The following is a 26,293-nucleotide window of genomic DNA, read 5'->3' as shown; positions in this document are numbered from 1 at the left end:
GAGAGTGGATTTCTCACACACCCTGAGAAATGGGAACCCTCACCAGATGTCATATGATTTAGAAAAATGACTTAGATTAGGCTAGTGACAGCTAAGCTAGGGTGCAAATCTAAGTGTGTCTGATTCCAAAGCCCTTCCCCCATTACGCACGCTGCCTCTGTTCAAAGTGTGAGTTCCACTAGTAGTGTCTTCTCAGGGGAAGACTAGTGCATAATTTCCCAATTAAAAATATTTTTTAACTGGAAGACAGATTTTTGGGTAGGACTCTTTGGGTGTGCTAGATCTCTGAGGCTGTACCCCTTCCCTCTGTATAGAGGGAGGTCGGAAGAAAGGATATACTGTAAAAACTACCTAGAAAAGGCAGGTTGGACATGAGTGCCTCCGGAGATATGTGGAAGCCCAGAACAAGAACCAGAGTTCTGGAGAAATGAATGCACCAGAGTGAGGAAGGATGGCCACACCTCTAGGTTCTGTGGCTCACGTGGAGTCTTGGGAGTGCTGGTGAGTACACTTGAATCCCATTTTACCAGCTGGCACTTGACAAGAGTTGGCAGACCGAGGTATGTAGAGGGACCTATACATACCTTGGCTTTCAAGAAGAATCTGATACAAGCAAAAGTCTTGTTGACAGATATGAGGGCTGTGATTAAGAAATCCCCAAGGGACTAATCAATTCAATGTAAACCAAGAATCTCCTTTTTTCAGGTTACAGCCATTAACAAAGGCTAGATTTATACAAATGACTTAATGCCATATGCCAAAGGAAACTAAAAATCGATCCTTGAACAACTGGGGGGTTAACCACCCCTCACCCCAAACAGTCAAAAATCTGTATGTAACTTCTGACTCTCCCAAAACTTAACTACTAATAGCCTACTACTGACTGGAAGCCTTACCGATAACATAAACACCTACTGATTAATATGTACTTTGTAGGTTGTATGTATTACAAACGGTATTCTTAAATATAGCAAGCTACAGGAAAGAAAATGTTATTAAGAAAATCAGTAGACGAAGTGGGTGCCTGGCTGGCTCAGTCAGAAGAGCCTGTAACTCCCTATCCAGAGGTCTTTGAGTTTGAGCCCCATATTGGGCATAGAGATTACTTAAAAATAAAATCTTTAAAAAAAATAAAAGCATAAGGAAAAGAAAATACATTTACAGTCCTGTACTGTATTTGTCAGGAAACAAGTCTACATATAACTGGATCTGCGAAGTTCAAAGCCAGGTTGTTTCCAGGGCCAGCTGTAGTTTTAAATTAATACCTATTTCCTAGTTGTGAAATACATGGCTTGAGCATGTGTGAGAAGATGCTAAAAGGACTTCTGTTCATCCTGCTGGGGGTGAATGACAGAAGTCCAAAGTCACATGCCCACGTGTGTGGGGATTAAGGGGCTTTACCTGAGACTTTGCCCAGGAAAGGAGCCTCAGAAGGGTCAGGTCTACTAAAGCCTTGTTGGCAGACCAGCACTACCGAATCACCTGGAAGGCTCAGCAGAAATGAACGACACCCCAGAACTACCAAATCAGAGTCTGCATTTTGATAAGATCCCCCAGATTTGCTTTCACGTGGAAGTTTAAGGAGAACTACATGTGGGGGTGCCTGGGGGGCTCAGGCAGTTAAGTGTCGGACTGAGGTCATGATCTCACGGCTCGCGACTCTGAACCCACATTGGGCTCTCTGCTATCGGCTCAGAGCCAGTTTGGATCCTCTGTCTCCTTTCTCTCTTTCCCTCCCACCTCACGCGTGCTTCTGTGGCATTCTCTCTCTCTCTCAAAAATAAACATTAAAAAAACATTAAAGAACTAAGTACTACACATAAGTAACCTACTTGAGTACACTCAGAAATACCATACTCAGTATAATCAGCTTTTTGTTCTGTAATTGTAACCAGATCTTTCTCAAAATCTGTTAGGTCTTTCTCATAAATTAAAATGCTCCTCAGATATTTCAAAGGAAGAGAAAGGCTATGACTCTCCTTGAGAAAGTGACCTGACATTCATCAGTCTCTATGACTGACTCCACACGAGCTATGTCACACTGAATGTTCGCCTTCATAGATTTCAATACCATAGATGCTTTGGTTTTAAGTTTTGATTTCAGATTGCCCTGAAGCGATAGCAACTCTCAGAACTTAAAAAAACCCTAAACTTAAAAAAAAAAAATTTAAATTCCCTTTCCTCCCTTATCACCCTTTCTGTTTCTTTTACCAAGCCATGAATGGTGTATTATAATGAATTCTCAAGATATATTAATGGGGAATTTTAGAGGAATACAATTTGCAAAACAGAAACATTTCTAACAAAATCTCATCCTCTACTCAATTGCCTCAAGATCTTTAAATTCATCCACTGTTTAGATTTCTAAACCTGAGCTTCCTTAGAGCAAAGGACATACTTCATTTTCACTGAAGAAGAGTTGTGATATATCCTACACGAAAACTTGAATCACTCATTTCATAAAAATATGAAACAAGCTGCTCCTCTTTGCTAACACTGCATATTATCTTAGCAGCTCCCAATGAACCCTGGGACTTCTGGTGTGTGCGTCGTGCCCTCTCACATGACTCTGGGCTGGGCTAATGGGGTGTAAGCAAGCATGACACAAGCAGAACCTTGGGAAATACCTGCATAGTGGGGCTGGCCCTCTCAAACGACTGTCAACATGCAATTGTCATGTACAGAAGACCAAGCAAGCCAGGGAGAAAGATCAAAACCTACCAGATGACCCCACGGTGGACAGGAGCAAAGCCGTCTTGGATTTCCCAGCCCTAGCCACCGTCTTGCTGCAACCACTCTAGATCATCAGACAGACCAGCAGAAGAACCACCCAGCTGAGCCCTAGCCAAATCACAGAGTCATGAGCAAATAAAATAATTGTGTTCATCCAGTAAGTTTTGAGATGGTCTGTTATATGATAATAAATAACTCAAAGAACTAGGAACTGTATCTGATTTATTGTTATATTATTTTTTTAAGTTTATTTATCTTGAGAGAAAGAATGGGCTCATGCAAGTGGGGGAGGGGCAGAGAGAGAGGGAGAGAGCTGTGCTATCAGTGCAGAGTCTGACATGAGGATTGATCTCATGACTGTGAGATGATGACCTCAGCTGAAATCAAGAGTCGGATGTTCACCCCTATATCTGGGTTAGAATACAAGAGTCTTATGAAAGAAATCTAGGGTGATCTTTTCTACTTTTTGTTTCTAGCTGACAAAAGATAAGCTCACACTTAAGAGAATATGTAATAAGTCCAAATGGGGTAAGCAGCTGAAGATGTCTCTGTCAAAGGATTAAATAAAAGAAAATTAAGTCTTTCTCTATATAATCATGGGACTGAAATATCACTACTGCAGAAGCAGCCAGAAGAATATTATGGAAACCAAAGACCCGAAAGTCAGTTTTAAATATACCAAAGCACTGGCAGAGGCTGAAACAGAGCACAGTCAGGGAAGGTAAGCCTGAGACCGAACTAAAAGTCTGACAACTGCTGAAGCCTGGAAAACTGCACTCCAGTTTCTATTCCAGGTCTTCCACAACTGGAAAGAAGAGATGAGAAGGAAGGAGGAAGGGAGATATTACAAGAAAACAGATGTGTTTATTGAGGAGATCCAAAAGAGAAGAAATATGAATTAAGTGTTCTCAGCAGAGAATGATTCTAATCTATTTGAAATGATGTTTTTCACATCACTAAAGCTCTTTTTATCTATTTTCTTTTACCAAATTCACAATAACTTCCAGGGCGGAGAGATTAATGTGAGGAAAGAGGGGTTCACAGACTCCTCTGAGAATCCAAAGAAAGGGTAAGGGCTCCAAAAATATGTAACTACAGATGCAGTTTCAAGGAAGACCATCTATGGATTCCAGGTTACAAATCTATGTCCTCTAGTGAAATAGGTTCACTTCACTGATGAGTAAATACAAGTATTTAGAAACTGAGTTACCTACGGTCATACAGCAAGTGATTGATAGGAACAGCGGCACAACCTCAGAGCATAGACCACGAGGCTCTTGTCACTTTGTTTTACAACCAAAACAGCCTTGCTAAGCCTGAGGAATAATAAATTCTTCCCAATTTCCCATTTAAACACTTAAGAAATGGAGAGGCATTTGAGGGGGGGGGAGGGGAGGGGAGTGAATAGCCAGGAGAGATCAGCCCCTTCCTGGCCACAGGATCAGTGATGGGGTCAGTGGTCCCTCATTCCTGTAACATATACCAGACATCTCCCAACATCAAAGAAGTGCCTGAACTCAAATGCAGTTTCTGCTAAACAGATTTCTATGTAGCAACGTGTCGTCGGTTTTCTAGCTCTAGAGTAGACGGGTCTCTTAGACGCTCTCTCGTGTCCCTCTCCAGCTCCTGCAGGCTTTCCCTGGGAGCAGCAGAGCCCAGCGGTGGCTGAGGAAAGCAGAGGCTGAACAGCACAACTCAGCTGAGCTCAGACCACTCCTAAAATTTGCCCAAAGGAGACTGTGCAGTCATGGTGCCCTTAGGAAAGGACTCGAATACAACTCTATCGTGGGTATGGGCGGCTTTTCCTCACTGCGAAGATTCTGACCTGTGAGGGGAGCAGCTAACACCTGACTCCATGACATAATGGAGGCAGCAGTCTGAGCGGTAGATCTCTGTGCCAACTAGGATCACTAATGTTAACGCTGTTGACTGCAGACTGCACGTTAAGGTCCATGCTTGAATCTGCGTGGTAACAATACCCAACATGCATGCAGCATTTGATTTCCTTTTTGGATGGTCTAGTATGACAGGCTTTTTTATCCCCCATCTATTTCAAAGCATTTAGAAAAAGCTGTATACAGAAAGGACTAGGAAGCTATCATATATTATATTTTATTTTATCACCATTAAGCTGAAAACTTTCTTGCTGACAAACCTTTATGGGCAGTTGCCAAGGTAATTTTCTGCTTCTCCATGCCCATGGGAAAGGCATCCAATACAGTGCTATAACTACCAAACCTGGAACGCTGGTGAAGTTACTACCAAACTATTTTATCATTTCCAACATGCCTGGTGGCAACTACCACTTTCTTTTGGAGGCAGGTGGGTGAGTGAAGAGGAGTGAAAAGAGAATTAAGACAATTACAAAGAAGACACTGGGCTGCAGCAGGGGATTTACGCAAGCAGAGACGGTGGTATTAATACATTAAAGATTAAACTGGGCTCGTTCTACCATGTTCCTAGCACGGGAAAGTGAACTCCCAAATTACATTCAGTGAAGACCGCATTCTTTGAGAGCGCAGACAATTCCATGTACCTGCTCTTTATGCAGTCTCCATTCTGGAAACATCCAATAAATATTTACTGTTGGCAGAAAGAATAGGAAAAGAATAAAGGGAACATGGGGTTCGTAGGATTCCTTAGAATATTCAATTCGCTCCCTCACACATTCCACATGCAGCTTTACAATGCATATTAATAAACCCTCCCCCGGTCACTAACAGCCTCTCATTAAGTCATACGTACTCTTCACCCAGTCACATCTTCATGTGTCCCTCATGTTTGCAAAGAAAGCCCCAATCACTGTCAGAGGAGTTTTACTCCCAAAACTAAGTGCAAATATATTTTAATCTGTTTATCTGTACATCAAAGGATTTTCCTTTGGAAAAAGCTCTGTTTTTAAAAACACATAAAATCGGAGTGGCTCAGTCGGTTAAGCATCTGACTTCGGCTCAGGTCGTGATCTCACAGTTCGTGGGTTCAGGACCCGCCTTGGGCTCTGTGCTGACAGCTAGCTCAGAGCCTGGAGCTAGCTTGAGATTCTGTGTCTCCCTCTCTCTCTGCCCCTCCCACACTTGTGTGCTGCCGCATAGTCTCTTTTCTCTCTCTCTCTCTCACAATAATAAACACTAAAAAATTACTAAATAAACAAAAACATAAAATTAACGAAAGGGGCCCATCTACCTAAAAGGGAAAAGAGGAGCCACCTACATGCAAAACAACATGATAGAAATATAAAAGCAAACATAACTGTTACAATAACATGTCAGATGCAATCTAAAGGGGAACAAGTGTTCCGCTAATAAAGTGTTAGCAGAGAAAATTAGCCAGCTGTATTACGCCCGAAGCAACGAAAACCTGTTTCCTCCTTTCTTTCTTGTACTTCTGAAAAGACAACATGTCACAGTCAGACTTTTTTTTTCATAACAGCATTCATTCTTGTGACAAATGTCTGCCAAGGTGGGGGGGGTGGCAGGGGAGGAGGAGGAGGAAAGAGAGGAATAAAAGGCGAGGAAAGCGGGGTGAGAGGAAACCATAATACGCCATCTGCTGACAAAAGGGAGGAAGAAAAGAAACGTGAAAGCCCTGCCTTCACAGGAATGTGTCTGAGGAACTGCCACAAACCAGCCTGTCATTCATCCTCACGAAACAGAACATTTTACTACCAAAATATGTGAAATCGGCTGTTCCACTTTTGTGTATTTCATGTCCTGAAAATTACTATTGCTACTCGAATCAAAATAAAGACCACCACCATTCCCCAAGTGCAGAAAGAATTACACCCAAACCATTTTAAGCATCAAACTAGTATTGCACTGAATAAAACAGAAATATCCCAATGATATTTCAGTATTCCCAAGCAGAACGAGCTGAGGGAGGATTTCTTTGACTAGAAGCAGTCATGGAAATTTTAAGTAAACCTGGGACAGAAGACGACTACAGAAGACTGAAGGGGGATCATTATTTAGAAATACCATGTTGGACACTACTCACCGATTACAAGCTGGCCAAACAATTTATCAGTCACTCACTCTATGCTACAAAAAGGTACAAACGCTTATCAGAAGTACAAGCCTTCAGTGACTATGAATGAAATCAAACTGATAAGTCTCAGGGCTGAGGAAGCAGAAAGAGAGGTTTCCTTGCATGCACACCTTTAAGAAGTCGTAACACACTGGTTTGCTTTTCTTTTTTTTCCACCACACCACGCATACGCACCTGCACACTCGCATACGCACCTGTTTCCATTTCTAACACACCCATCTATTCCTTTGGGTTGAGAGCTCTGCTTTTCAGGCACAACTTCCTTTAGTAACGCCATTTTCGGTATATGGCATTTCTTAGCACTGAAGAAGAACGACTTGTGTACGCAGCACCTGAGGACCAGCGACCATGATGACTTTAGAGCTGGAGCGTGTGGTGCGCGTAAGTTCTCATTCCACAGCACTCGGTGCTCATTAATTTACAACACTACCCTCTGGCATTTAACCTACACTTAAACCTGAAATATGTTTTCATTGATTTTTTAACACTTTTCAATGTTCATTTATTTTTGAAGGAGAGAGAGAGACAGCGTGAGCGGGAGAGGAGAGAGAAAGAGCGAGACACAGAATCCGAAGCAGGCTCCGGGCTCCAGGTCCCAGGCCCTGGGCCCTGGGCCCTGGGCCCCGGGCTCCGGGCTCCGGGCTGTCAGCAGAGCCTGATGTGGGGCTTGACCTTGCGAGCCACGAGAGCCCAACTCAGATGCTTAGCCGACTGAGCCACCCTGGCGCCCGTTTTCGTTGATTTATTTTGTCTTTATACTCTTCAATTGTTTTTGCATTAAACAGAATTTAAGAAAGGTTGATATTTTGTTGCTGAATTAGGCGGTTTTGTGTTTTGCTGTGGCCTTACACTTTTGGTGTACCGTAGCTACAAAAGAGCCCCAGGAAAGTTCACAAAGAGCCATATTATAGAGAACATACAATGCCTTTTTAGGTCACGTTGTGGGAACTGTGCTGCTCCTTGAAGCAATTATGTCCATTTCTAACTGAACTTAATGCTATGTTACTACAAACGAATGTCAGCTTGAGGCCTGAGAATCCCTAAAATTTTTCCTGTTGAAATTATTTAATTATTGACAACTTTTAAGAATTTGTCCTACAAAGGTTTTTCAGGACAAATCATCCATGTAAAGTTGGGGCTTATAAGATTGTTTTTTATTAAAAAGTTGTTTGTTTCTTATATTAAAAATAAAAAACATCTTGGAGGGAAAAAAGAAATGTGAATAGACCTTAATATATTTTCACAGGAGAAAAATGCACTCAGGGCTTGGTGATCTGTGCAGTCACTGCGCTTTAGAAACTCATACCTTAAAGTACCACAGTCCACAAACATGCTCTAATGGAGGACTGCAAAGGGGTAGGGGCACGACGCCAATGACAGCAGTTTACAGAAAAGACCCTTCATTAAGAGGGCACGGGTGGTGTGGTGCAGACGCCCAGAAGAGCAGTCAGAAAAGCCTGGCTCTTATTCCTAGTCCTGCCACCAGCAACCTGGGATCTTCATCCCTGCATCTCCGCTCCATCACCTCCATAAGGAGAGACCTTATGTTCTCTCTGACTCCATCCTACCCTGTGTTTCTATCAGCCTCACTAGCTAAGAAAACAAACACACACACAAAACACGATTATCTACTGAGTACAGGATTGTAGATACTTAGGACTATTAAATCACATGTTAACAACAACCAAAACAACGACAACAAAAGGGCTCAGCTCAAACCACTCTCCTGAATTTAGTGCTTACCCATCCCCTGGATCTCTTCCGATTTTTATCCTCATGTCTACATCAATAAAAGCTAAAGGACAGGGTCTTCCTGAGCTTGTCTCTTTATGCACGTGTCCCAAAGTTTCTCTAGGGTATAGATCTAGAAGGAAAGGGGCAGATGTATGGTCTGCTCACATTAAACCCATCTATACATCTTCAGACCTGGGATACCCACCCACCACAGCTTCTCGAACTGGACTTTACTCATAATTCCAATTCTGACTTCCATGTGGAATTTTCCCCTTCAAATGTTACACTCAGCTCAGCTTTTACTGTAGGGTTTTGATGAGGGACGATCAGGTACGACTCCAGCCATGCTGCCTCAATCCAACCCGCATCAGCACCTCTTCAGGTAGATGCATGCCAGCTGGGCCTGGTATATGAGACAGCACTCCCACAGATGCCCATTTCTACCAATTTCAGAGGCCACCACTTGATACTTCCAAAGTCAACAAGTATTTATTGAGACCTAGCATGTACTTGCAGAGTTTGAGTATCATTTGATTTTCCTATATAGACTCAATGAGTGCTATATATCAAAAGGCTTCAATTAACAGATTATAATTAACAGGCGGCCATGGGACACCCCTCTGTGAAGTTTGGTGACCTTTCCCAGTAAGAGGATAAAGGAAGCAGGTGTGCACAAGACAAGCAGGTAACCTTCCTAGCCCTCCATCCACCGTGTCAGGTGTATGCTGGATTTGGGAGATGAAGAGGCTTGACAATAGCAATAAGGAACTTGAACCTTGTTCCATCAAGTTCATCCTGCCCCCTTCTCACACTTGAGGGGCCACTACTGACATAGTCAGCTATTACTTATGTCATGGCCCTGACAAATCACCTGGTCTCTAAAGTCACTGAGAATGTTCAGTCTCCGAATCTGTTATTTTATCTGTAAAAGGGAGGTGAATGCTACCTACCCACCAGCACTGTTACAAACATTACATCAGAAATGTATAGAATGTACAGGGGCGCCTGGGTGGCTCAGTTAAGCATCCAACTTCGGCTCAGGTTATGACCTCATGGTTTGTAGGTTGAGCCCCACATTGGGCTCTGTGCGGATAGTTCAGAGCCTGGGGTCTGCTTCAGATTCTGTGTCTCCCTCTCTCTCTCTGCCCCTCCCCTGTTCAACTCTGTTTCTGTCTCTATCTGTGTCTTGGTCTCTCGCTCTCAAAAAATAAACATTAAAAAAAATTTTTTTTAATGTATAGAATATACTTATGCAGTAGGGAGGGGTTTCTACCTCTCTCCCTGAATAGGGCTGTAGGACAAAACCAGTAACACAGGCCAAAGTGTCCACTCAACATAAAAAAGAACCTAATAATAATCAGAACAATTCAAAGAGGAGCAGTTAGGTAACAAAGTTCAAGCAAAGGTTGTCAGGCCTACTCAATCAAAATGATCTTTCCTTTTCATTAACCTTCTCCCTTCTGACAGAAGGATTACTCCAGTTCAAACAGGAGAAAATACTGTGGCTTTATTATTATCCTCTAAATTTTAAGACTGTAGAAAGTGGCTCATAAAAACATAAGAATACTCAAAGTTGGGGCGCCTGGGCAGCTCAGTTGGCTAAGTGTCCAACTCTTGATCTCGGCTCTGTTCATGATCTCACGAAAGGTTTATGAGACGGAGCCCCTGCAGGGACAGTGCTTGAAACACTCCCCTTCCCTCTCTGTTCCTGTCCCTTGCATGTGCACAAGTACGTGCTCTCTCTCAAAATAAACATTAAAAAAAAGAATACTCAAAATTAATGCCACAAAAATTTTTGACAGGTGAAATTATGACAATAAAACAAAAAAGAACCTCTCAAGATAATAAAAGAATCCAATTTCATATAGTAATTAATGAATAAGGGTCTAATAACTTCACCATGAAAAAAAGAAAATCTAAATTAAAGCAAAATTATAATGCGGACCCTAATGATGTCAATACTCTTGGCCTCGTAAAGAGAAATTTCAAAAACCATTCCTTCCAAATCCTCAGCGCCACGGAGAACAGAAACGTGCCACCTGCGGCGCTTAATGAGCAGCACCCAGTGGGCTCGAGGCGCTGCCCGTCTCAGCAGTGGTGTCCCGCTCCGCGGCTCACGCACTCTTGGGGGCCGCCCGGCGGGGAGCCACTTGCCGGTTCTCCTGCAGACAGAGCCTGGCATGAGTCGTTCTCAGTCACACAGAAAACGACGGTTCGCAGCAGTCCTGATCGGGAAGTCTGGGGTTCCCGTGTGGCACCCTCACTGAGCAGCACCCATGCCTCCCCGGGCACTCCCCCTTCTGCTCGTTTTTATCCCCATGCCAAACCATGACAGGAAATCAAACATCGGTTCTTTTGCTCTTATCCAACCCAACTGGGAGGAAGCACCAAAAAAAAAAAAAAAAAAAAAAAAAAGGCTTGAGGGTAAAGAACCGACCCCAGTCGTTTCCACTGGGAACGGGCCATGGCATGTGACGAGACCCTGGCCCCATCCTCACTGACTAGCTGTCTGGACTCCGGCAAATGACTTCACCTTTTCTAAGGCAGCAAAGGAAGAGGCACCGTTGGCCTTTCAAGCAGTAGGGTTTCGCGGCTGCGAACTCTATGCCAGCGGAGATGCACAACGCTTCAGAGAACATGGCCAGCAAGTAAGAGCAAAGAGGTTGCCAAGAAGAGGCCCATGTGGTTAGATGCAAATCCAACACTGTCTCAGGAATCCAACCTGCCCAAGCAGCCGCTCCCAAGACCACTGTTAACTGCTTCCTGAAAGGATCATGAAGCAGTCTCCACAGGATGCTGTAATTTTAAAAAAACAAGTAAGTACCATTTCTATTTTCAAGGAAGTTTCAGAAACTGGGTAGAGTCAAGTAAAATAGATTTCAGACCTTAGACTTTTAAGATGCTAAAAGTGTGCTGTGAATTTCCAACAGATGTATTAGAATACAGCATTTCCCCAAACTTGTTTGCCACAGAATTCTTTTTTATACGGCAAATCCTGCAGCTACGGCGTTCCCAAGGAATACGGCTGCTCTGACCAATTAAGTGTCCGCTGTGAGCCTGTAAGAATGAATAGACTTGAAGCACGGCCCAGGGTGCCATCGGGAGCCCCAGCAGAAGGCCAAGGTCCCCCACCCTACTGCAGGCTCTGCTGCCTACTCTTGTCCACACCAGGACTGATTCACCAGCCTCCCCAGACCTGTTGTTTGCACCTGCACACACACCCCCACCGCTGCCAGCCTGTCCACTCCACCCGTGCCCCAAGTGTGGCACTCGGCCACATCAAGTCTAGATTCCTCAGAAAGGCTGGCTGCAGAGGCTGCCCCGTGTGACCATCCAAGTAATTCATAACCTCCATCCCACTACCATCCTAATTTCGACATTATCCTGCAGTAGATATGGGGGTGGGGATGGGGAATGTTCTGGACTTGTTGCACAGTGAGGAGCATTCTAAAAAGAAATCCCAAGGCGCCTGGGTGGCTCAGTCGGTTGAGCGTCTGGCTGAGGCTCAGGTCATGATCTCGTGGTTTGTGGGTTCAAGCCCCATGTCAGGCTCTGCTGACAGCTCAGAGCCTAGAGCCTGTCTTCAGATTCTGTGTCTCCCTCTTTCTCTCCCCCTCCCCTGCTCATACTGTCACTGTCTCTCTCTCTCTCTCTCTCTCTCTCTCTCTCTCAAAAATGAATAAAACAACAAAAAATGAATAAAACATTAAAAAAAAGGTTTTTTTTAATACCAAGTTTTCTTGAAATTTCCTTCAGTGAAGATACAACTAAAGAAACTGAACCATGCAGTTTCTCTTCGAAATATCCTCTTTTCATAGAAATGTCCTAATTAGTAAATGACAATGAGGCAAATGCTGGAAACGAGAGGAACAAAACAGCTTTCTTTGAAATTAAGAAAAAAAGTTTTTCTGATAAGTATTATTGACTGAAAAACAGTTAACATGTTTGTCACTTTCAAAAAGCCACAAATGAATTTCTCTGAAAAACCCAACGTCTTTTTGAAAAAAAATTCACAAAATTGGGGCTCTGCCAAAGCATGAATGTTACAAAACCATGTGCCACATGCCCTCTATGATTCACATTACTTACGAACGCAAGGAGTGAGCCCCTGGAGCTCTGAAGTCAGAAAGCTCAGACATGGATTCAAATGCTGGCTCTGATACGTGGGCAAGTTGCTTAATTTTTATTCAACCTCTGTCTCCTAATCCCTTACAAAGGAACAAGACTACCTTGTTGATGGGAGGGTGAAGAGTTTAAATAAAATTGAATTTGCCTAGCAGATTAGGGACTACAATAGTTAGAATTAGGCTGGTCTGAGAGTGTCTTCAGGCCCAAAGTAGCTGTGGCTTAAACAGGAGAAGTTTCTTTCTTTCTCAGGCAGAAGTCTGGGAAGGCAAGTGTGGCCCTCTGCCTATTTTACTGCTCTACCACCAGTGACGATGATGGCAGCCACATTCTAGGCAGCAGAATGGGAAAGGTGTAAGTAGAGAGAGGGCAGGAGGGACACGTACTGTCCCTTAAGGAAGGTTCTGGAAAAGACCACATGATAATGTACCTCCCACTAACCTGAAGTTAGTCAGATGGCCACAGAGCTATCCAGTAGGGCTGCAGTGTATAAAGATGGGTGTTATGGACGCCGAGGGGACAACCCGCAGGCTGGGCCACAAACCCCAGTAACGGCTCATCTCATCTCTGACGGCTTTGTCGCTTGGCAGGAGTGACACTCAGCCCATACACATGAGTACGGCCACACCAGTGGTCAAGGCTGGCGTCTACTCTGAATGTGTGAACTCCTGTGCAATGCCACCTGTTCAGCATGTTGAAAACTACCCCTGCCTCCGAGAAGTCATTGTCTCCAACTTCCACCACAAACAAGAGTTTCTTTGTAACACATGCCGTGCAGGGTGTTAGTTTTTCCCTAACTAGTTTTCCCTTAGTTTTCTTTCCTGAAACACATCCCAGAGATGTGCTTTCAGAGAAAAACATAGATTCTGCTGAACTACAGGGTTCTGTTTTCAAAACCCAACACTTGGTGTTGACTATCTGGGTGCTCCATTTTTGATGTCACAGTCCCCTGGAAGTTGAAATACAGAGACGTGATGGTGGGGGAATGCAGCTCTATCCCCTCTGCCCGTGTCCCCACGCTGTGGACCGTCCCACCTCTTGGTCACCGGCAGTGACTGTAAGCAAAGGATGGGGGAGGAGACGGGGCAGTGTCTACGAATAAGTCCATGTTTGGGGCACGTGTGACTTTACGAGGGTGCTATGTGCTGAATAAGCTGTGGTACGTCCCTATTCAGATTACACTCAATTAACACCAGTATTCACCTTCCTGAAAGACTGGAACTGAAGCAAGGTGCCCCAGACCTGAACAATTTCTTTTCAACTTCATCTTTCTGGAATAATTATTTCCAAGAGTTTAAATCACCATTCGCTAAGCTCTGTTCCACGAGTGTTAAGAAAGGTTGCAGAGAAAAAAAAGTTCTATGTACATTTTATATATAATAATACTATGAGTGCTTTTTTCTCCTAAAATGTATTAAGTTATATGTAATAAAACAGTTGCAAGTGGCTTTAATTATTGCAAAATAATCAGCGACGTGGTCTGCCAAGCCCGGGTCCTGGTGTGCCAGGAGACCTCACGAGGTTTCATCTGATGGTCACGTGAAACTTCAGACCAGCCCTCTGCTCCTATTAGTCTATGTAATTCCTTCTGTCCTGAGTGACCCTTACCTCCTAAATGATCTATTCTGTATCCCACACATTTTAAGGATGGGTTTGGTTTTGTTCTTCATGGTTTTATTTACTGATTTTTGTATTAATACAAGAACATAGTTACAAGGTACATAAAGAAAAGGGTAGAGAGCGAAAAAGTCATTCTATTACACCTGTCTCCCTCTTATACTATCTCCATTCCCACAGACAACTATTCTTCCTGTTTCCTGTGAATCGTCCAGATTACATACCTCCTCTAACATAAATGTCAATGTAAAGCCATCTGTTTTTCACAAAAGGGTGCATTTCCAATATTCTTTTCTCACGTTACAAAGTTTAAATATAATACGGTGTCAGCACCCACTGTAACTAAGCACTTTAGTTTGTTACTAAACATTTTCTATTCTAAGTTAAGCAGTGACACTTGCTGTATGTAAAAGTGCTATTTAATAGCATATATGCATTGCCAATTATCAAAATAATACTCAAGCCTTGAAATGCTCTCAGTACCATATTCTTTCCCACAATTAACTTACTCTGGAACACTAATTCTCAAAGATAGTTGGAGGACATGCGTCTTCAAAGGGGAGGATGAGAATCTTGAGTGGGAAGCGCAGGGAGGTGCAGGCTCCCCACTGGCTCCCACAAGTTCTCAGACATCCTCCTGGATGGCGTCTCCCACCCTCCAGTTGTGGAAAAATCACTGCATTTAAATACAAAATGTGTTTGAAGAAAGTTTCTAGTACAGGGCTGCCCAACAGAGCCTTCTGCAAAATGGCAATGTTCCAAATCCACACTGTCCACTGGCCACACGTGGCTGGTGGGCATTTGAAATGAGGCTAGTACAACTGAGAAACTAAACTTTTAACTTCAATTTAAATGTGCCTAATGGCTACCATTTTGGATGGTGCTGGTCTACTGAACAGTGTGCACACTAAACAGAAGGTTACAATCCCTGTTACAAAACAGGAATAATGGGAAGTGTGTGTGTGCGTGTGCGGATGTCTATCTGGATGGTAGATTAAGCTCAAACTACAGCTCCTGAACCTTCTTTCTTTACATACCCAAGGCTGAGTGGACTATTTCCAAAATTAATCTGTTTAGTTAAAGTTGGAACAGGCATTAAGGCTGTGTTGCAATTACCTCTAAAATCTGAAATTAAAATATTTTTAATTTACAAAAATAAAACTCTTATGTTTGATTATGTGCCCTGTTTTAAAATTTTCCTGGCATGATGTTGCATGTGGATCACACCAAATTAACAGTTTTTCTGTTAGGTGCAAAAAACAAATTGCAGAAGAGGATGTACAATATTATGCCAACTGCACAGTATGTGTGTGTGCATGCACATATATATATATAACACACTCACATTCGTATATGAATGGAATTCATCTAAAACAGTGCTATTCAATAGCACATTCCATGAGGATGGCAATGCTCTCTGTCGACTCTGCCCAACACAGCTGCAGCTAGGCATACACGGCTACTGCACACCTGAAGTACAGCCGGTGTGACTGAGGAACTGAATGTTTCATTGTATGTAATTTGCATTATCTAAGTTTAAATAACCACAAGTGGCAAATGGCTGCCTCATTAGACAGTATGGGTCTAGGGGTGCCTGGGTAGCTCAGTCGGTTAAGCTCCAAATCTTGGTTTTGGTTCACATCACAACCTCACCGTTCGTGAGTTTGAGCCCCACATCAGGCTTGGTGCTGATAGCCCAGAACCTGCTTGGGATTCTCTCTCTCTCTTTCCCTCTTTCTCTGCCCCTCCCTTGCTCTCTCTCTCAAAATAAATAAACTTAAAAATTTTTTTGAAAGAAGCACAGGTCTAGTAGAATAAACCTCAAGCTTCCAAATGGGTAGCTGAAAGGGGTTACATCTGAAGTGAGAAAAGCAAACGTTTACTTAAACTTTACCCACTGCTGTTAGTGTTTGAATTTAATTATTTAGTTCTGTGCACCTGGCATGTAGAGCGCATTACGGACATAAATAGGAAGGGAAGGTGTTTCAGCACAGGCTGCTGTAATACAACACCACGGCCCAGCCGGCGTAAGCAACCTGACCTTCCTTCTCACAGTTCTGGAGACACGGAGGCCCAGATCAGGGTGCTGGCCGCGTCGGACTCTGGTGAGCGCTCCCGTCCTGTGGGTGGACGGCCGCCTTCTCACTGTGTCCTCATGTGGCGCGAGGGGAGAGAGCTCTGGTCACCCCTCCTCTTCTCACACAGACACCAATCCCACCACGAGGACCCCACTCTTACGGCCCACAGATGGAAGCTGAAACACCCAAAGGCCTGCCTCCTAATACCGTACCATTTGGGGGTTACGTCACACCCCACAACTGAGCTATCAGCCAAAGCGTTACCTTCAGGGTCCCCAGTCCAGCCACCTCCTATAACCTCCACTGCTGCCAACCCAGCCTTAGCCATCCCCTCTCACCGAGACCACACCGCACATCCACTCCTGGCCCCAGCCCCGCAGCATCCAAAGTGACCTTCTAGAACGAAGAGCCCTAGCACATCCTTCCCTGCGGAGGAAGGCTCCCCCGTGCCACTGGGAATCTAATCCAAACTGCCGCCCCATAGGCCTCACGCGGACCAGCTCCGGGACCCCTCAAGCTTCACTTCCGAATGCCCTTTCCTTCGCTACCTGCTCTGCTCCAGCACCATCCCTGTGGCCAACAGAGCTGATCCTCCAACATGGCTCATGTCAGGTCTTCGAGAATGCAGTTCCCGGTGTCTGGAATGAATGCCCGTCCTCACCTCACTCAGCACAACAGACGGAAGGGGCGTCCTCCCCCAGGACGCGTGTGTTGAAACCCTAATTCCCAGTGTGACAGTATTTGTAAACGGGACCTTTCGGGGTGATTAGGTCATGAGAGTGGAGGATTAGTGCCCTTGTGAGAGAAGGCACAGGAGAAACGATCCCCCCACCCCACACCCCACGTAAGGCCGCAGCAAGAAGGCAGGCGTCGGAAACCAGGAATGAAGGGCGTTCCACCAAGAAGCCTTCCCCGCAGGCTCCCCGATCTCGGACTTCCAGTCTCCACAACTGTGAGGCAGAGGAGTCGTCGTCAGCCACGCCGTTGATGCTATTGTGTCACCGCAGCCCAAACTGAGCAAGACACTCAGGTCTTCCGTTAAATGTCACCTCCCCGGTAAGACCTGATGACTTAGATAAGGCAGCAGCAGGCTCCCCATCCCCGTTTCTCCCTACCCCTGCATTCAGCGTTACTTTTCCTCACGACAGTTACCATCGTCTGCCACCGTATCCCTGTTTACCAGCTTCCTGGGCGCCTCCCACACCAGAACAAAAGCTCCATGTGTGCAGAGCATGGTGCGATATCACCGGGATGGGGACCTAGGTTGCTCCAGACTCCATACCCCATCACAACAACTAACATCTGTTCAAGAACAAGATAACACCGAGAGACCCCCAGGACACAGGGGTGAGGCTGAGGCACCTCAGAGACGGGGACAGACTGCGTCAGAAGGAGCAGAGGGGCAGCCACGTGCTGAGCCACCTCTAGTCCAGTGCAGCACATGGAGACATCCCTGGTCCTCCAGTGGGAAAGAGAGCCCAAGAGGGACAAACAGCACCTCCAGCACTGTGGGTCACTTTTAGGAGCCCCCTAGCTGACCTCCCACCGTGAGGACTTCAGGGGAATCTGAGGGGCTCAAACACTGGGAATCTGACTGTCATGGAGGCTGGGGGAGGGGCTTCCAACAACCAGCACAAGGACCCTAACAGCTGAAGCTCACGCCTGCAGGGTCCTAACAGTAATCCCAACCAGTCTGCAGAACCAAGGTGGGGGCGCACCCTGACTGGGGAACTTGGCAGTTGCAGATCTGCCTGGCTCTGCCCCCTGGAGGAGGAGTTTTTCCACCCCGAGAGCCCAGTTCGCCCACGCCCAGAGAGGGAGGGGCTGGATCTCAGCAAGAGGCTCCGAGAGGCTCACCCCCAGAGCAAAGCCAGCACCAGGCAGGGCAGCTTCCCATGCCTCACACAAGCAGCCCGATTCATTCACAGCCAGAGCTGAAGGTAGATTCTGGCCCCTCCCAACCAGAGAGCCTGTCAGGCAACCTGAATTAGCCCAGTGTGGACCTTCCCCCTCCTGCCCAGGCAAGAGGGCTGGGGCGCAGACCCACACATTGTGAAGACGGTCTTCTGGCCCCATCTGACCAGAAGGGCTGGTGACAACGGCTGGGAGCTGTACAGCCCCACAGAGCTCAGGCCAAGAGAAGAGCAGTCAGAGCCAATAGTTCGCAGAGCAAAGTCATGGCCCTATTATTTGGCCAAGGAACTTGGGGTGCAGATCGGCTCCAGTTAAGACAACAAACAGCTTTACTGGTTTTACACTTACTTCTCCCATTGTGCCCAGGCAGGGAATCTAATGCACATCCCTGCTCGCCACGGAGCACAGCCTCCAGCCTGCCCAGCCAGGGAGCCTGACCAGAGCACACGGGACGCTTCAGAGCCCATTCTGCAGCTCTGCGTAGCCCACTGCGCGGACAGAGAGCAAAGCCAGGGGCTCCTCCCTTTGTAGAGTTAAACAGGCGGCCCCTGCATGCCTTGAACTGATCTCAGTCTCCAAGCAATGAGGTGTGCAGGCCCTGGCTCCCCTCCTGCTGTCCTGCGAGGGCCGGAAAGCGACCTCACAGACCCATCTATGACTGAACACAGTCCCGGTTCTGACCACTTCTGACAGGAGAATCCAGGCAATCATACATACCGTCCTGCAGCCTCACGTGCACGGGAACTAAGCCAGTAGGCCTATCCAACTGCTCCCAGCCAGGGACAGACACCCCTGGCCTGCATCCTCAGAGCTTGCGCAGCTGCCTCACCCAGAGACCATGATAGGAGGTCCTACCTGCCCCAAGATATCACCAGCAGACGCACCCAGTGACTCAAATGGAGCTGACTGGTGAAGAATTCTCTCTGCCAATGCAAATCTGTAAAGTCTGGAAGAGGAGCCCCATTATTCAAACACACTGACATCAACGTAAGGAATCAATGATCATGAAAAATCAGGTAGATGACACCACAGAAGGTAAACAATAAGCTCCTGTAACTTACCCTAAAGAAACAGAGATCTATGAACTGTCAGGCAAAGAATTCAGAGTAATCATCTTGAAGTTTAGTGAATTTCAAGAAAATACAGACAACTACACAAAATTAGGAAAACAACATGAGAATTTTGATAAGAAAATAGCAACCATTGGGGCGCCTGGGTGGCTCAGTCGGTTGAGAATCTGACTTCAGCTCAAGTCATGATCTCGTGGTTTGTGGGTTCAAGTCTCACGTCAGGCTCTGTGCTGACAGCTCGGAGCCTGGAGCCTGCTTCAGATTCTATGTCTCCCTCTCCCTCTGCCCCTCCCCCACTCACACTGTCTCTCTCAAAAATATAAACATTAAAAAAATTTTTTTAAATGTTAATAGAGAGGCATGTAAGATATTTTTGCAAGACTATGTTACTCATCAGAATGCGAGTGATAGCAAATACACTGTAAACTGAATAAAGGTGATATATTTTAGGCAATGCCACTAAAACAACAGAAGAATAAAAAACACTACGACTACTGATTTCTAGCTAGAGTTCTCTAGCACCTAATATTCAATGTGTTGAGTGTCTGTTATTAGATCTTGGACTCCACTGTTCAGGGTCAGCCCTCCAACAGAGGCGATGTTGCAGGGTAGGAAAACTGTGTTCGCAGCAGGGAAGGCCACGGGCTTTTGCAGCATGAGCTTTTTGTTGGGCTCTCTTTCCCACTGGGTAACTTTCTGTGTAAATGGCCTTAACCAAATGACGTCACTTCTCAGAACCTCAGTGTTCAGCTCTGTAAAATAAAGGCCAAAAAAAAAAAAACCCCAGCAAATGCACAGGATTTTTTAAAGATTATGTGAAGCGATGTAAATAAGATGCTCAGCTCACACTTTATCAGTCTTTATCATAATATACTGCGATGATACATCTCAATGTTTCTCTCTTGCAATCACCAGAAGGGCAGCTCTGTCATTTCAGAGGATATAATGCTTATTACCTCCTCCCCAAGTGCCCAGCTCTGGAACTAAATAGTGAATTAAGCCAACCGAAGAGATGATACAAAACAAGGGAAGGGAGCATGGAATGAGGGAGTAAGGAGTCACGCAGAGGCGGCAATTATAAGGAGCAACAGGGGAGTGGGCGGAAGCCCTCCAGAGCAATCAGGGAATCAGCACAAAGAAGTGTAAAGGAGGAGATCTGGGGTCCATTCGGCAGAAGCGGGAGCCAAACGCTCGCCTCACTGCACCTCGATAACCTGCAAAGGCACCAGTGAGCCACCAAAGATGACAGCCAGAGCACACTTGAATAACAGCAGGAAAGCCCTGCCTACCTCTAACCTGAAAGACGCCAACCCCACTCGGCCCTGCGTGCACGCAGAATAAACCCTGGGGGACTATTTCTGCAAAGGGCAGAACCATTCCGCAACCCAGGGAGATAGCTACTGATCACAGAGCTGAGCCCCGCAGCCACGCAAGCAAACGAGCGCGCACACGCGTGCACACACACACACACACATGCACACACACACAGCATGAGAGCGCCAGGGGCCTGCCCCCCTACAGTACATCCCAGCTTTCTCCGGCAGAAGGCAAAGGGACAGCAGTGTGAAAATGTTTCATTGTACTTGAAAGAGGAAACAGACATCTTGTAGTTGCCTTTTGACAGAAGTCAGTTTGACAAGAGATGAAACCACAAAGATGACTAAGGCGGTATGAAAAGTAGAAGAAAAAGCAGGAGGCTGTCAGCTCATGGACACCAAGGGGCAGGAGGAGGCTCGGGGGCAGGTAGCACAGACAGCCCGACAGCAGGAGGGCATCATCTGAGCAGGGTAAGCGGGGAGGAAGAGCAGCCAGAAGTTGGAGAAGAGCTCAGAACAGTCACCATGAAGAATCAGAGCGGCAGACAGCTGCCCAGGAGAACAAGAAGCTGAGCCACCGCTTGAATTCACGAGAACAGGTGCCGATCTGCCCAGTTGCATGGCTTTCTCTGGCACTAGTCGGGAGCCCGCATGCAAGCCAAAACACAAAATGGTTGGGGAACATAGGGCCTGGGCAAGAGAGTTGAATCAGGAAGAAAATGAGGCTGGAAAGGTATGGAGCAAAGCTGTCAGCAAACTAAAGGTCTCAGCAGGATCAAGAGAGGCAAGTCCAAGGTGGACAGAAGGAGGGTGTGGTCACACAGGAAATGTCTGACTAAACTGATCTGAGCCACGAGTACACAAGGCCTAGAGAGTGGAGAGATGGAGGAAGTTGGGGAGATCACTGGTGATGAGAAGCTCCAAGACAAGACCCATGTAGCCAAGGAAAACAGAGGTGGGTCACCCAGTGAAGCTGGGGCACGGGAGGCAATCACAAGTCAGGCATGGGGGTAATGACAGAGTCAGCAGGTGGTGCTTGCAAGGGGACACAGGACAGTTATCCACAAGGCTTGATGCTCAAAAAAGCAGGAGCAGCTACAGGAAGACAGAAGAGCAACGACCTAGTGTCCCTGAGACAAGTGTCAACCCCATCTTCTGAACAGTGTTTGTGATTCTGCAATGATAAAATTAATCTACCTTACTGGGCAGTTCCTGCCAACTTTTATTCTGAAAACAGTCAATCTTCCCCTGCATTTATTCAAAATAACTACTTGTAGACTATTTCTACAGGTTACTAGAGGTTTACTAAGATAAAATCTCCAGTGATAGAGAAATTCATCTTAGAATGTTCAAAGGGGTCACACATTTACCCACATGCTGACAAAGTATAAGGAAATTAGTACTTTCATCAGTTTTTTTGTTAACGCCAAGTTTTTCTCATATCTTACACTAACTGGAAACAAAGGTTTGACTCGACATTGGAAATCTATTTCCTTGTCATTTATCTTGAAGACTGCAGGGAGCTGGTATATTTTTTACTATCTCCCTATCTTCCAATATTTTTTTTTCTTAATGTTTATTTTTGAGAGAGAGTGAGCAAGGAAGAATCTGAGGCAGGCTCCAGCTCCAGGCTGTCACTACAGAGCCTGATGTGGGGCTGGAACCCACGAGCTGTGAGATCATGGCCTGAGCCAAAGTTAGACACTTAACTGACTGAGCCACCCAGGTGCTCCTCTCTGTCTTCCAACATCCTGTCACTCATCCAACCTACAAACTCATTTATGACATAGTACCTTATGTTACTAACGAAGTATTTCTGGGCTCTTCCAGTCCTCTGAGTAGATTTGTTCAGGTACTGCCTCCTGTGGGAAATTTTCATGGATACTCACACTTCTGGTCCCCATTTTCCCAACGAGATGCTCCCCTGCTCTGCCAGCGCACTCCCCTCCCCAGCAGGTCTGTTACTGTACTCAATACATCTGACTGTCAAACAAAACAAGCTTTATGACCTTGGGACAAGTACCTAACCTCTGAATTTATTCATGTGTAAAACAGAGAAAATAATAGTAAGAACTTCAAAGGGCTTCTATATCAATTCAGGAGTTAAAGTAAATGCCTAGAAAGCACTAACAATGGTGCCTGGCATACGGTACGTGCCACAGGAGTGTTTTCTATTCTCATAAGGATATTTATGTCTCTCTTGTGGGTTTACTAGCACCTTTGAGTTTACTTATTTTGAGAGAAAGAGACAGAGAAATGGACAGAGAGAATGCAGGAGAGGCAAAGAGCAAGGGAGAGAGAATCCCAAGCAGGCCCCATGCTGTCAAGCTGGGCTCAATGCTGGGCTCAATGTGGGGCTGGAACCCATGCCCATAAGCTCACTACCTGAGCCAAAACCAAGAGTCTGATGCTCAATCCACTGAGCCACCCAGGTACCCCCAGCACCTTTAAAATAGAGACCAAGTCTTCATCTCTATCTTTCTAGTACGATGACTGGCAAATCAGAGACATTCAGTGGATGAATGCATGACTCAATCAGTCAATTTTTATCTCACAAAAATGTGAAAATGTAGATATTACATAAATAACAAATTGAAGGATTACCTTCTTTATAACTTGCCTTATTTAAAAATAATTTAAGGCAGTTCCTAAACTACAGCCTGACATTTCAAATAGGTAATTAAATGAAACAAGTTCTAGAACTCCACCATCAGCACCACTAAAAAGTCGGTGGACTTCTTTTTTTCAAAGTTTATTTTTGAGAGAGAGAGAGCGTGAGCCAGGGAGGGCAGAGAGAGAGCGGGGACAGAGGGACTGAAGCAGGCTCTGCAATTACAGTCCCATGCAGGGCTCAAACTCATAAACCATGAGATTACGACCTGAGCCAAAGTTGGACACTCTACTGACTGAGCCACCCAGGTGCCCCAGAAGTTTGTGGATTTCTTAAGAATTAAGTACACTTACATACATTTTGACTAAGAACTAAAAATTTATCCCTTTTGTTGTGGGAAGGGGGGAAGCCCAAAGCCTTGGCTCCAGACCAGGATTTGCTATTCTTTTTTTTTTTAATTTATTTTTGAGAAAGAGAGACAGCACCAAGTGGAGGAGGGGCAGAGAGAGAGGGAGACACAGCATCTGACGCAAGCTCCAGGCTCTGAGCTGTCAGCACAGAGCCTGACACAGGGCTCAAACCCAAGAACAGTGAGATCATGACCTGAGCCAAAGGTGGACACTCAAATGACTAAGCCACCCAGGTGCCCCAGGATTTGCTACTCCCAATTTCTTCCACAGATCTAGGAACTAAGGAAAAGGAAAAAACCGTAACTATTAAGTTCACCTACTTCATCTGTCACGTGTGCAATAGCAGTGTCTCAGAGCTGTTGGGGATAGAAAGGAAGCCATTGCATCCAAAAGAAAGTACACATTATCGTGACAAAAACTCAAAGTGTTCATAAAGCCCACAGGTCCTCAGAGTGGAGAAGTGGCTCCTCTCAGCCTCCAGTAGAAAAGAGCCATCTTCTAGAGAAGACCTGGTCTAGGATCATCACATAACCCTATTTAAACTGCTCACTGCTAATATTCTAATATTCTGGTTCTTTTCAGATTATTCCCGATACTACTGAAAGTGAGTATGTTACATAGCAGGGCTTTCCTTTCTCACTGGTGCACAAAACAAAGCCACCATATTCATTAAGATGGAATTTAATGGAAGTCCATGTTCAGTAAAGTCTGGGAGCATTAGGGTTTCACAGTGGAAGAGAAATGTTTATCTTACCCTCATGGCCATCCGAGAAGAAAGCCACGCAAAAAGGATGAGAGTGAAGAGTCCGAGGGAAATCTTTAGCAGGTCGAGGCTGTGTCTGCTTGCTGAAGAGTCCCCCGGTCGGGCTCATGGTGGCCCTTCCGCTCTTGCCCTCACGCCCCAGAGCAGAATGTGTCAGCACAATCCAAGGTGGACTGACGGTGCTCCGGCACTGGACAGGTACAAATTCAAGCATGAACACCTGAAGAAGAAACAAATGATTAGTAAGCTTCTCCTCCCCGCACGCTGGAAGTTCTGAACCAACTCAAATACAGGCACGCAGAAAGATCATCTGCTTTTCCAAATAACTTCACAGCTCACTGAGATCGCCTGAAGCAGTAACTTCTCTCCTTCCCCAAATAAGCCGGCATTAACATATATAAACATTCCCGTCAGAGGAAGAGTGTTTAAAAGGTAAGGTTAAAGGACACCACATACACACACACCCCCGAATAATAGTGTGTTTTTCTATAGTTAAGTAGTAAGCTTTTTTATTATTTTTAATGAACAAAACAAAAACTGAGGTCTCAATCTGAGAAGGAGCACGTCACCTGAGGATTAACTCTGCAAGTACGCACCTCTTAGTGTCCTCGTCCTTTAATTACTGCATACGTGCTCGCCCAGGAAACCTCCTCAAAGAGGCTCAAATCAACTCATTTCCGGGTTTGCAGGTATGACTCACTACCTCTGTTCCCACAGTTAAGTCCTCCTCAGTTCTTAGAGACAGGTGTTTTTGCGATGGGGTAACATTTAAAAAACAAAAGGAGAATAATTATGTATTTTGAATGCAGATTTCTAATGAGAATAAAAGCTAAGAATAGATAGGCCCCTGTTCACATCAACTTTAGAAGAGGACTGCAGATTCTCAAATATGCCCTTTCAACCCACTCCAGGGAACTACGGAGTACTGCTTTTATGGCAATACACTGACATGACAACAATTAAACGTCATGAACGAGGAGAAGACAATGGAACAGTAATGCCATGGACACAACAAAGGAGAGGACAGGCAGAGGGTATGACCCGTCACCACCACCACCACCACCAGAAACACTGCAGACCTACCACCCAGGTCAGGTTCCCTGATGCTTCTGGCAAAGTGTCCACACCTCTGCCCAGAATGACACACGACTTTGTGGAACAGTGACAAGAAAACAAAGCACAGGTCACCCCATGCCAATAGATCTGCAGCCTGGGGTAGGGGCATCTCTGAAGGTTCTGTTTTAACCACAGCAGACGCACTGAAGGAGCCTCTGCCTGCAGACCTCTGAGGAAGGGCAGAGTCCTCTGTAATTACAGCAAACTGGAGCAGGAATACAGTAACGGCCTCAAGGCCAAGGCCAGATGATGGCCGGGTTCTGAAACTGCCTCTGGTGCCTCAGGACAGAAATGGGACCAAGCCCTGGAAGAGGGGAAGGGCAGGCGATGGGGCCCAGACCTCGAGGCGGAGCCACAAGGTGCATAAGGGTCTCGGATGCCTTTCTCTGAACTGTTACCTTGGCCTGGATGCTGCTTCCAGAACCTTCTCAGCATCTGCTTCACAGTATTATACTTTCTTTCACTGTAGTGAGAGCAATCACCATTTAAAACTGAGCAAGTTAGGGGCACCTGGGTGGCTCAGTCAGTTAAGCATCCGACTTTGGCTCAGGTCATGATATTGCAGTTTGTGAGTTCAAGCCCCGCATTGGGCTCTGTGCTGACAGCTCAGAGCCTGGAGCTGCTTCTGATTCTGTGTCTCCCTCTCTCTCTCTGCCTCTCCCAAACTCACACTCTGTCTCTCAAATGGATAAACACTTAAGAAAAAAAAAGGTGTCTTTTTTTTTAGACTGAATAAGTTAAAACCAACTCTGCTGGAGGAAA

At 45.6% G+C, this 26,293-nt stretch overlaps 1 protein-coding gene across 6 annotated transcripts in view; it reads right to left on the bottom strand.

Annotated features, from left to right (window-relative positions):
• Positions 1 to 26,293, bottom strand: part of LOC115278817 — a 172,850-nt gene that overhangs the window by 72,838 nt on the left and 73,719 nt on the right. For all 6 annotated transcript variants that reach the window (XM_029923303.1, XM_029923315.1, XM_029923313.1 and 3 more), the window contains exon 5: positions 24,407 to 24,635. In XM_029923303.1, coding sequence (XP_029779163.1) covers positions 24,407 to 24,629 — 223 coding nt within the window. In that variant the 5' untranslated portion in view covers positions 24,630 to 24,635. The remainder of the gene's footprint in view (positions 1 to 24,406; positions 24,636 to 26,293) is intronic.

The sequence above is a fragment of the Suricata suricatta genome, chromosome 2 (assembly GCF_006229205.1).
Source record: "Suricata suricatta isolate VVHF042 chromosome 2, meerkat_22Aug2017_6uvM2_HiC, whole genome shotgun sequence".
Taxonomy (NCBI): domain Eukaryota; kingdom Metazoa; phylum Chordata; class Mammalia; order Carnivora; family Herpestidae; genus Suricata; species Suricata suricatta.
This window is presented reverse-complemented; position numbering and strand designations above follow the sequence as displayed.